The sequence below is a fragment of the Macrosteles quadrilineatus genome, unplaced genomic scaffold, assembly GCF_028750875.1.
Source record: "Macrosteles quadrilineatus isolate MER2022 unplaced genomic scaffold, UCM_ALF_1.0 Scaffold_2__2_contigs__length_208266976, whole genome shotgun sequence".
Taxonomy (NCBI): Eukaryota; Metazoa; Arthropoda; class Insecta; order Hemiptera; family Cicadellidae; genus Macrosteles; species Macrosteles quadrilineatus.
In genome coordinates this window covers 196,259,554-196,272,626 of record NW_026542595.1, presented here as the reverse complement: position 1 = coordinate 196,272,626, position 13,073 = coordinate 196,259,554, and the positions used below count along the sequence as shown (strand labels likewise).

General features: G+C 37.8%; 1 protein-coding gene across 1 annotated transcript in view; it reads right to left on the bottom strand.

The window, feature by feature from the left end:
- LOC128987168 (RNA-binding protein 42-like) overlaps positions 1–12,427 on the bottom strand; it is a 48,777-nt gene extending 36,350 nt beyond the window's left edge. Inside the window, exons 1-5 of the mRNA XM_054407905.1 lie at positions 12,254–12,427; positions 8,385–8,602; positions 7,452–7,935; positions 4,548–4,858; positions 2,851–3,045 (exon numbers count right to left, since the gene is read on the bottom strand). Of these exons, the coding sequence (XP_054263880.1) occupies positions 2,851–3,045; positions 4,548–4,858; positions 7,452–7,935; positions 8,385–8,602; positions 12,254–12,306 (1,261 nt within the window). The 5' untranslated portion in view covers positions 12,307–12,427. The remainder of the gene's footprint in view (positions 1–2,850; positions 3,046–4,547; positions 4,859–7,451; positions 7,936–8,384; positions 8,603–12,253) is intronic.
- Between the last annotated feature and the right edge of the window lie 646 nt (positions 12,428–13,073).

Genomic DNA, 13,073 nt, shown 5'->3' with positions numbered 1-13,073 from the left:
AGCGTACAGCTTGGTCAGGCAACTGAAGAGATGTATTTATTATTTATCACTTTTCTAACTGAACCATTTTCCAACCATGAAGTACGAACCTTTCCTGAGAAGGGCATATTTTCACAGTTGATGATATCGATCTCGAAGTACTAAGCACCAGGTAAGGGGTTTTCAAAATATGACTTATATTACTTCAGAGCTATTATTTTTGAACAGTTGCTTTTTTAACACTTAAAAAAAAAAATCAGTTGTTGGTTCGAATTTCTTGTATCCTAAACAGTTGCATATGAGCAATGAACTAATGCTGTCACCAGCCCCAACAATTCTGGCAAATACAAGGTGGCGCAAAAAGGATGGTCGGATTTGAACTGGGTAGTACTAGTAGTTGGTGGAGGGTCGGGACCACTGCCAGCCGTCTTCAAGTCGAACATAAAATCCAATTTGTAGCGAGATGGCGCAGTAGACAGTCGAGCACCGCGTTTTTGCTGTGGAACAGTTTTTTTCAGAAACATATACAAAGTCTGTTTCAACAACATTTTGGTGTAGCCCGTAAGGGACTGGTTCCTGATCTCAGATATCATGTTGGGTGACTGCATTTCGGACAACAGGGTCCGTCATGAGTAGTAAATCTACTAGACGGCAGTTACTCCACAAAACATAGAGAACATAAGAGCGTCAGTGATTCAAAGTCCACTACGATCTTTTTATACTTACTGCTTACTGCCATGGTCACTTGTACCCTAGCTGGTACTTGGCCTCGCCAACACGCTGTCGCCAATAGTCTCGGTCCCATGCATCTTCCTCTACAAGCCTCATCCTTTCCAAATCTTTTCGTACTTGACCCCACCACCTGGCTTTCGGTCTACCTATTGGTCTTCTTCCCCTCGGATTTCCTCTGAGTGCTATCTTCAGTAGACTCTCCTCCTTTCTCCTTAGGATATGGCCAACCCACCTTAATCTTCTACTCTTAACTTCTCCAATGATATCAGGGTCTTGAAATAATTCTCTTAGCTCCCGGTTGTGGCGGATTCTCCATACATCTTCACATACTGGCCCATATATAGTTCTCAAAACTTTGTTCTCAAAAGTTATTATTTTCTTTTCTGAGTTCTTGCTCAGGATCCAATTTTCCCCTCCATATAAAAGTACAGGTCTTACTATAGTTTTGTAAATTCTAATTTTTGTCTTTCTCGTTAAAAGTTTTGATTTCATTAGTTTACTGCATCTTTTTATGGTTTTTTATTTTTATTTTTAAATTTGTATGTTTTGATTGACATAGCCTACTACCAACGTTGAACTTACAAGGTTATTTTTTGTAATGGTGCATTTGAAAGTGTCCATAAACGTAATTAATTCAGTAAAATTTATGTGTAAAATAATTTGCGTAGTATTCATTTCAAAACCAACCCTCCTTTTTGCACCACCCTGTATTACTTTCACTCAGTACATCGTCGCATACCACTATAGGCCTCTGTGTACCACTAGTGGTATGCCTACCACAGGTTGGGAAACACTGTCTACACTAACTACACAAAATGCACATTTTAATCTTGAACTTTGATAACAAAACACACACAAAGTTGAATATAAACCCTGCTGATCACTTAACACATTTCAAAGCTTCACGTATATAAAATTTTTGAAAAACTATAAAACGATAAATTGAATAAAATGTAAGTGAGTTATCAAGCGATTCATTAAAGAGCTTGATCTGCACAGACCGGTTTTTATTTAATTAATTGCGATAGGATAAAAACAGAAATCCCTACACTTCTAGAAAATGAGGATCAAACCAAAAAGTTTTACAGCTAACTGAACTTTATTATTGCCCAGGTAATCTTAGCGGCGGTTAAACCCAGTTCGGTTAAGAGGGGGTCTCTGTAGAAACACTCACCTATCCAGACAATTTCACTGACTTAACTATGACTGGATATAACAACATAAGTACTGATTATTTTTTTATCTATCAATTCTTTCCCTTGTTTTTGAATTACAATTTCTTAAGATGTGTTTTTAGTGATTTTGTGAACACATCCTACTCTACATACTTGAAACTGGTGAATAATAGGCTAAGATAAGGTATTCTAAAATATTTAGTCCTTAACACGTTGTGCGTCCATACCAGACACAGGAACGCATGGCAATGCCTTTCGTATGTCTTCGTTTTTGCTGTAGCGTCAGTCGAATGCGGACCTATACGACATTAGCGTGTACTTGTTAGTGTATGACTTGCTTTTTGTTTTGGTGTAGGTTGGTAGTAAATTTCCCTGAAAAATCCCCATCTGGCAAGCTTTAAATTTAACTTGATGTCCCGTCATTCTCCCTCCAATTGGCAATACAATCACAATGTGACCGGCTACGTTCCAAGCAGTGCTGCTATTTGTGAGTGTTTTAGCAAACTTTGTCGACTCTCATCGTAAAGCAGAACATCACCGCACGTTATTTGCTATTCGTCAGACCAAAATTTAAAAGCCAATCACACACGGCAATCGGGTTTGTTTGACGCTATGGGCTGCACCGCACTGGGTATACGCCTGCCATTTAATGTGCCGCAGCGAACATGTTTAGTAAAAATATGATCTGAATAAAACTGCTAACTACCAAGATGACATGGAATAATATCATTAAACAAAGCTACCGGTACTAAATAGGATCTAACATTATTTCTGAACAGAGGTGTTTGCAAACAGTAACTGCCAAAAGTAACATCCTGATTGCAACTATTGAACCAGCTGACAGATACCGTACAGTAAATCCAAAGATAAAAACAAAACATTTTCACTTCACATCTTAACATTTACCCCAAAACCATTTCTCTGAATATCGCTATCGGTACAAAAACACAATAAAATTACTTACCATTCATTTCTTTGGTTGCTCGGATGAAATCTTGAGGGTCTTTAAAACTGACAAAACCAAACCCTTTTGTTTTGTTTGTCCTTTTGTCACGCACCACTTTCGCCTTCATGAACGATGGGTATTTACTAAATGCTCTTGTTAGAACTTCGTCCGTAACATCGTTTCCCAGGTCACCACAGAACAAACGGAAGTCGTCTGGAAAATAATGTAACTATCAACGTAATGCTCTAAATATTTTAAGACGGTCAAATTATTTTACTGATTTAAGTCAAAAAAGACTAAAATTCATGTGTCTGGCCCCTGGACTATATCGTTAAAACAATAATAGGTTTTACATACCTCCATCAAATAGACTATGATTTGATTGTATACTACCTACTACCTTTAGTGACTATGATTAATTTAATATTGCTCATCAGCTGCTCTCGTTGGTCGATTTGACGGAGGTAGCCTATGTAAAACCTATAATTGTCTTCATAAAAGACCATCATAAACGGTGAAGAATCGAGTGTTTGGAATCTATATTGCAGAAATCATAGCCTACTCATATTTTTTTAGTAGTGATCAAAAACAGTGTTCACGTTCATATTCAGAAGATATAGCTTAAAACTTTGTTTACTAGAGCCAGATTAACTACACTATTGTTTATGTGTAAAGATTAAATAATACGGGGAGTTGTATTTTAGGCCTATATGAGAACAGTTTTTGGAAATGCTGTGCAAATAGGCTGTAAAGGTTTCAAAGAAAACAACTTGTTCTATCCTACAAAAGCACAAATTAGCCCTAAGTCTGTGTTTTTGATCTTGTGATCAGTATTTTTTTTTTATGTGGTGGTTTGTGGGAACCTGGAAACGACCCATAGGCTGAGTGCAGGTACAATAATGTTAAAGTAAAAAAGGATCTTAATTTTTTTTCAAAATCGGGGTTTTTGTTGAAGTAATCATAATTAGCGTATTTAAGACTGCTTCATTGTTATTGGTCTTTGTAAGCCTATTATTGGCCAAAATTTGGCAGATTTACTTAGGTAAAAGGTTTTAGGCTTGTTGGAGGCACATGGAAGAGAAAAATTCCATGTGATGATGGGGGAGGAGGGGAGGCGCAATTATGTCTTGAGTCCATTGCGTGTCATATGCAAACTGAGTAGCGCAGTTTAAATTATAAATTCCTGGACTACTTCTCCAAATAAATCGTGGGTGAAAGTAGCCTACATTACAGGGACAATACGTGAGATGCATTTGTCATGAGAATTGCTAGAAAAATGAAAAATGGTGATAGAGAAGTAGAAAATAAGGAAACCTAGAACATGAATGTATGATGTGTGAGGAACATGGGGAGGTTGAGAGAAAGATGGTCAAGGAAGAGATACTATTTGAAGACCAGATGTAAAATAAATTTAATGAAAGATATATGAATCACATATAATAAAGATAGACATCAGTTATTAGTTATTATGTTTGTGCTAGCAAAGGATAACAGGGAATTTAAAAGAACAAGAAAACTTTGTTATTCAAGCTTTAAGCTGTATACCACTGTTATTATTATCTTCTCTCTTACCAGAGAAGTGTACTTTGAGAATGAGTGAATTGATAGGATATCATTTTGAAGACCACGGCACAATTACACTTCCAGAGGGAGATTTTTGGTATAACTTTGAATTATCTACGAGAGATCTTATTATTTGCTACTACAGTCCTCACCATCTTCCCATTCAGCCAACGAAGTATCTTCCCACGTATGTCCACCCGCAGTCCTGATGAACTTCTTGTTCTTTTTGTCTTTCTTCTTCTGGTTGCTTTGGTTCTGTGGACTCACCGCGTCTTGCGCTGTTGAAACAACCATTGTAGCTTTCACTTTCTCCGCCATCTCTTTTGCACTGGACTTTTGTTTCTTGTTCTTCTTCTCCTCGTTTTGCAGCTGTTCAGCTAGTTCCAACGGATATTCAGGACCGACAGTCACTTGCTTGGCTGGCTCATCTGACCCTCCTGCGTTGTACTTCTTTGGGGCACCACTGTCAACATCAGACATTCAGAATATGTTAATTCAATTGAGGTACATGAAGAAAGGGTGAAAACCCTGTTCATACCTCCAAAATAAATCAGTTGAGAAGTTTACTGTACCTGAAACTTACAGGAACCCATGATTTTCTTGTCTGAAGTTTATCATTAACACCTTACCAAAACAAAAAGATAACCAGTACACAGTTCTGTACACAGTACAAAAGAACCCCTTATACTTTTACTTTAATACTTTCAATGAAATGACAACCATACAAAGTAGGTATTTTAAGCAAAGTATGAATGGAGATGAGTGTAGGATGAGTGGAGCGATCTTGCAGTCTTGTTAGTGACTAAGGCTGACAAATTCCTTAGACACAGCTTAATTAATAGCCTATACAGCTAATGGCAACTAAGGGACCTACAGTTTAGAGTGGAATCCAAACCACATTTTTGCCTTGGTATTAACGAATTGGTCTAATTGTCAGGATAGTACTTCGGATAGTCGTAGTACTCACTAGTGCGGACGTTAATCCACACCAAGGAGTAGGGCTATTGTAACCACAGTGCATGCCTTTAAGTATCCACAATTCTTGACCTCCTAGTAGCTGAATTACAGGAAATCGCCACCGTTCCAGTCAATATATCCGACCAAGATAAGACTAAGCCATGGTCGGAATGTCAAACATTTTGGATATTGCAAGGAGCAAAAAAAAACTCTCTTTACAAGTAGGGCCTACTAACAAAACAGTTAATTTACTGTATTTCAAAAGAAATACAAAAAATCTTATACATAGCCCTAACAATGAACACATGTTGTAGTAAAATAATCTTCAGTCAAAATTGTGAGTAATGAAGGTCTACTGTACCAGTAATTGAAAAGATTTATTCATTGAATATGATAAATTATTACTATCTTTAATAGTGTACGCCTACTGCATCATACCGGGTGGAAAAAAGACCTGGGACAGTTAAATATTTAAAAAAGTAATAAAGATAGAGCTCCAAAACTAGGTACACTATTACTGGACATTAGAATAAATTTAACACATTATTCAGTGATGCATTACCCCTTCAGGGCCGGCCCACTTTACTTTTTTTCAATACTTTTTAATGAAATGGTGACCATGCAAAGTAGGTATTTTAAGCCAAGTATTAATGGAGATGAGTGTAGGATGAGTGGCTCGATCTTGTAGTCTTGTTAGTGACTAGGGAATCTGAAGAAAATCTAAAATGTAACCATAGGTTAATATGCACAAAGTTCTTTGTAAGTAAATAACAATGCCGCAAACTCGAACCCAAACAGACACCCCAAGTCCAAAATGACAGGTATTCAAAGACGTATTGAATTTGCAATGTATTATGCTATCTCCTCAGGAGTCGCAGGCTAAAAGTCGGGAGAAAATCAAAAACACTTATGCAAAGGTCAATATGCACATAAAATTAAACGGCTTTATTAGTAGAATACAATGCCGCAAATGTGAGCTCAAAATTACATGGCAGCAGCTGCAACTTTTGATACAATTGTCCGTTTGAGTTCAAATTTTTTCATAAGAGGTATTCTACTAGTAAGGGCCTTAGTTTTATGTGCAAATCAACCTATGCTTTAAGATTTTCTTCTAACTCCTAGCGTGCCCCCACTGAGGAGGTAGTGTATCACTGAATAATGTGTTAAAATTATTTTAATGTCCAGTAGCTATTTAAGTTTTTAAGCTCTATATTTATTACTTTATGAAATATTTAGCCATCCTAGAACTTTTTCCCACTCTGTGTACATCACAATGTCACGATTTTATCGTGGTAAAATTGTGATCATTTCCCGTGGTTAAGGAAAAATCATTGTCATCTAGCGCAATTGGGGCAAAATCCTGGATAAATCCCGTGGTCATGGAAAAATCATCATCCTTTATTGCAATTGCGACAAAATACTATCTTCCACTGGCTTAACTAACATCATCGAATTCCGCCATTGCCGAAAAATCCTGGACTTCTGCTTCTGCCATGATCGTATCTCTAACATAATCGTCTTAGGTGACTCGGTAAAATGTAGAACATTGTGCCATGGGCAGAAAATATTATCATAGTCTCCTGCGATCACTCAAACTTTATTGTTGTCATTCCCAAATTGCGATAAAACTGTGAAATTTCTATTTTGTACGATCTTTGAAGAGGAGTTTTGCAATTTATTGCGATTGTGTTTTGACTTAGCTTTAAATCTCTAGCTAATTATCTTGAGCTAGTAGGCTCGGCTCGGCTCAAAAATTGAGCCTACTTTTGGAGTTATTGGATTGGCGCCTACATTGTTGCACACCTGTTTTAGATATGTACGGTATAGCTTTTATTAGGACCTAACGTCGGATATTCCACGGAGTCTGTTATGCAAAAGGTCGAGTATGACGGGTTTCACTGTAGTTAACTATTAGATCTTACATCCTAATTTCAACATCACATTATTAATGTTTGTCACTCTATACAGTTATACTATTCATTTTGGCCTATCATAATTATCATGGTTAACTTGTTGATCAATAAATCCGACGTATTGAATTCAGAGATTAAAACTATGCAAATCAGCTTAAAAAACATTGACATGATTTATTTTCTCACCTGAGAACAACTGGGCCTTGTGAAGACTGAACTTTGGCTTGAACAAACTCTGGAGGAGGAGGGATAAAGCCGGGTCCTGGTCCCAACATAGGTCCTGGACCGTGAGGTCCCATCGGCGGCATTGGACCTCGGCCCATGGGTCCATGACCCATTGGTCCCATAGGCCCAGGCCTCATAGGTCCTGGTCCCATAGGGCCTGGTCCCATTGGTCCTTGTCCCATGGGGCCTGGTCCCATAGGTCCTGGTCCCATTGGTCCTTGACCCATAGGTCCTGGTCCCATTGGTCCTGGTCCCATAGGGCCTGGTCCCATAGGGCCTGGTCCCATTGGTCCTGGACCCATTGGTCCTGGTCCCATATGTCCAGGACCCATAGGTCCACCCATCGGTGGCATTGGTCTAGGTCCACCAGGTCCCATTGGTCCAAAGCCCATGGGAAATCCTCCAGGAGGACCAAACTGCATTGGTGGTCCTGAACCATCCATGGCTGAAATATACATTAAAAATTCTGTTATTTAGAGCTGATAATGTTGAAAATTTTGCATTTTATACAACTTCAAACATAATAGATTGCTTGATACAGCTATTAATTGCAAAACAGAATTCCTCTAATGTCTTTCAATATGATACAAAGATACAATTCAATGGAAATAGTCAATTGTGCTACACTCCAACCTTTAGGCCTACAATAATGTCAATCCAAATAAAAGCAAATGATTTTTTCTCTAATTTAAAAGCTCTAACATTTGAAAAAATCTGTAAGAACAGACTATTCGTTAAATTTTATTACAGATCATAAGTAGCCTATTATGATAATATTTTGCATAATAAATGGAGCAGTAACAATAAGAAACAAGTGATCTCATTTAAAAAATTGTGTATTGACAAGAAAAGCTATGTTTACCTGAGGTATATTTTAGTTGTTTGTATACTCACGCATAGGACCGCCCATCCTCTGTACCTGCGGAGGTACAAACATCGGCGGGGGAGGAGGAGGAGGTGGTATAATGCCGGGGCCAGGAGCAACATGTTCAATCTTGTTCAACTGTGCCTGCACTGTGTTGAAGGTGTTAGCTCCTATCACAGGTTGTATCGCAGGTTTGGGAGGACTTGGAGGTAATGGCAAGTTTGGCAGACCGATCTCCTCTTCAAACCTAAAAACAATATTTTCAATTAGGCCTAAACTTGTGTTTTAATCAACCTACTACTTATAAGTATGAAATGTACCTACATGAATATAACATGCTACCCAATAGTAAAGTATAATATGGTTAACTGTGTATCATGCTTATTTCACAGCTATCTTATGTACGGCTTGGTACTTCGAGGCCACTCATCAGCAGCACAGGACATCTTACTTCTCCAGAAAAAGCTTTAAGAATTAATAAGCAATTGAGTAGGACATATGATTCTGTCCCTACTAAAGGGTAATTTAAGAGCTCATAATATGAGAGAGGAGGTGCATGAGTAGGCCTACTATAATAGGAAGGCCCAAAATATCCACTTTCGCCGCTGCCATCTCTGTCGTACCTCGAGTTGCTATCCTTGTTCAGTAATTAAAATCTACAATGCTCTGCCTACCCAGATGAAGGAGATGGATGCACCTTCCTTCAATAAGGCGCTGAAAGGACTAGTAAATAGGCCGCTGTACTCCCTAAAAGAACTTAAGGATGAGTCCCTCGTGAGATAGTGTATGTCCCCCATGCCATCCGTTAAACAGCCCAGTTTTTTATAGTAGCCTAACTTATGGTTTTTGTAAGTATTGTATATATAGTTTTATTTTACAGTATTCTTATAAATTATGACACAATCTATCAGACTACATCTGGCAAAGATGCATAATTCAAGTATACAAGTAAAAAACATTGATTTTTGCCTGAACTGTGTAATCTGATGGTAATTCCCTCCCCTGACTGACATCTGTTCCTTGTGAACAATGAAAATTACAACAACAAAACATTACTAATATACCGGTAGGCCTACTTATAATTATTTATGTCCTGTTGAGAAGAAAACCAAATTATCGTTGCTCTGCCGAGCTACCTTAAATTCAACCTATTTTTTTATTTGAGATGGTTAGTTACCTGTAAATAATTGATAGGCTACCTATAGTATTTTGGGTATTTTCCTGTTTAAGGGAACATTCATTATTATCAATAACTTTTTTCTCAACATAACTTATTGATACTTCTTTTTTTTATCCAATATATCGATAACTTACTAACAAATTGAAAAATATCGATCAGCTGACTACTACGTTAACCCTTTGAGTGCCAACGTCCGGGGAACCGGACGTTTTAAAAAAGAGCCAAAAGTGCCGACGTCCGGCCGACCGGACGTTTTTAGAACGAGCCAAAAGTGCCAACGTCCGGCTGACCGGACGTTTCGTAATGATCGAGCAGTTGTCATAACAACCGAATGGATACTCGGATTCTTTTAACCCATATATTAACATTGAGTCGAAAGTGGTAATTATGTCGACCTCCAGTCAACGCTCTAAAAATTAATTTTTTTTTTTAATCTATTCGTTTTTTAATGCTGATTCCAAAAATGATATTCATTTTTTGCGGAAACGTCCCGTTTTCCCGGAAAATGGGAAAAACGGGAAAAAATCTTTTTTGCCCAAAACCCATGTTGTGGGTACTCAAATTGTGCGGAATTTCCTCCTGAACAAGAATATGTAAGTTTTATTATCGATCGGACCACTATTAAGTAAAATATCACCGGAAAAGCGACCGCGCTGGCTACTTATGTAGGCTACTGCCGCGTGGGGATAGCATTGCGGGTGACTCTAAGCCATTGTAGAATGCGGGCTTTATTTTGGGTTAGGATTGGTTAGGTTAGGTTAGGTTAAGACTAGGTTAGGTTAGGTTAGGTTAAGTTAGTTTAGGTTATGTTAGTTTAGGTTAGGTTAAGTTTGATTATGTTAGGTTAGGTTAAGTTTGGTTTGGTTAGGTTAAGTTAGGTTTGGTTAGGTTAGGTTAAGTTTGTTTAGGTTAGGTAAGGTTAGGTTTGGTTAGGTTAGGTAAGGTTAGGTTTAGTTAAGTTAGGTTAGGTTAATTAGTTTAGGTTAGGTTAAGTTTGGTTAAATTAAGTTTGGTTAGGTTAGTTTAGTTTATCAATAACATGAGTTTTGTAAGTAAATGGACCTAAAATTGTGGAATGCGGGCTTTATTTAAGGTTAGGTTAGGTTAGGTTGAGTTTGGCTAGGTTAGTTTACTTACAATACTCATGTTATTGATAAACTAACCTAATCTAAACTAACCTAACCAAACCTAACCTAACCAAACCTAACCTAACCAAACCTACTTAAACTAACTTAACCTAACCAAACTTAACCTAACCTAAACTATACTAACCTAACCTAACCAAACTTACCTAACCTAACCTAAACTAACCTAACCTAACCAAACTTAACCTAACCTAACCTAACCTAACTTAACCTAACCTAACCAAACCTAACTTAATCAAACTTAACCTAACCTAACCTAACCAAACCTAACTTAATCAAACTTAACCTAACCTAACCCAACCAAACTTAACCTAACCTAACCCAAAATAAAGCCCGCATTCTACAATGGCTTAGAGTCACCCGCAATGCTAGCGCCATGCGGCAGTACATAAGTAGCCAGCGCGGTTGCTTTTCCGGTAATATTGTACTTAATAGTGGTCCGATCGTAATAAAACTTACATATTCTTGTTCAGGAGGAAATTCCGCACAATTTGAGTACCCACAACATGGGTTTTGGGCAAAAAAGAATTTTTCCCGTTTTTCCCATTTTCCGGGAAAACGGGACGTTTCCGCAAAAAATGAATATCATTTTTGGAATCAGCATTAAAAAACGAACAGATTTTTAAAAAAAATTAATTTTTAGAGCGTTGACTGGAGGTCGACATAATTACCTCGAAAGTTACTAGATGAGATACATCGATTTTCGTTGGTCGAAATATCGAAAATTCGATTTTTACGAAATTTTAACCTAAAAATCGCCAGATCACGCTCGGCATTTTTAGCGCGACCTTCGGGAAAAATCATCGGCATTTTTTGAGCGTTACTTTTATTTCTCGCCTGGCACTCTAAGGGTTAAATAAATATTGTTCAGTATCAACAAAAACAATAATATTGAAATTAAACTGTTCTAAACTAACCTAACATAGGCCTAACTAACCAAACTTGTTGTAGGCTAACATTTAAAAATTCTATTTGATATTCTCCACTTGCCTTTTCTGTTTATAGTCCTCGCCACCCTAAGTTGAGGCAGCCAAAGGCCGCACGGCGTATACCTAGTACGGCCTTTGGCTGCCTCAACTTAGGGTGGCGAGGACTATAGTTACCTATCATGCTAGGCCTAAATCAATCCCGGATGGGAACTAAGTTAGAACCTGAAGGAGGAAAAATGTCAGTTGGATATTAATCCAATGACAACAAAAATGATGTCCGGCCTACCTCACATGAGGTTACCATTATATACCTACCTACCCTAGTAATATTTACAAGTTCGGGGTGGAAGTGTGGATTGTTCCCTTACATAACTTGATGAAAGAAGAATAGCCTACCAATGGTGTAGGTAGGCCTATGCCTAAATATAGACCCTACATGAAAGAAAAACAAAATTGACTAGGCCACCAGCACAATGTAGGACTAGGCATACCGGTACTCAACGCAAACATGTAACTAGGCCTACTACTAACTTAGGTATCTAAGTCGAGAATTTCTTCAATGTGCCTAAAAAGGTTAAATTACGCCCAGCCCTAGAATAAGTTGGCTAGCTTAGACTGTTAGTTGTAGGCCTAGGCCTAATTACCTGTTCATTTCATCCTCCATCATTTTCAGTTTTTCGTCGTTTAGTTCACTCATTGTGTACGTTTATATTAAATTCAGTGAAAATTGTAAACAAAATGCCGTTATAAACGTCTTGATTGATATTAATAAAACGTTTAGAGCACGATTTCCAGTGCGACAGAGGTTAGTTTATCTCTCTGACAGTAGTGACAGTCTGACAAACTACACCCATCCATAAACAAAAACATTGATATTTTTTTACTTCACTTCCACTACTCCAGTGACTCGACTGGGACTCGACTTCATTCGACTGACCTTTGACTCCAGTCCAGTCCAAGTGCAAATAACAATAACAAGGCTCAAGGCTCAACGCTTGTCTCATCTAGTCCACTGAGCTATAAGAATGTTATAGCTCAGTGATCTAGTCTAGTCTTAGTCTTCTTCTTAGTCTTAGGCCTGGCGCACACGGTCGATTTTTCGATCGGCCGATTAAAAAATCGGCCAAAAATAAATCGCCCTTGATTTATGTCTAGGCGCACACGTGGCGATTTTTTAGTCGAGAAATGGATTTTTTTGAGTGCGTTTAAGCTATCCTAAAATGGACTTTGTTGAATTAACCTGTCTTTGTGCTCTTCTAATCATACCAAAGAAAAAAAGACAACTTAAATATTGGGTTCATTCAATAGTAAGTCAGAGACTTTTAAATCGACAGTTTTATAAACTATACACTTTACGTGATGACAGTAAAAAGTTCTTTAATTACTATTGAATGTCTGTTGAAAGTTTCAGTTTTTATTATAACAGATGTGGCCTTTTTTAGCAAAGAAAACAACACAACTCAC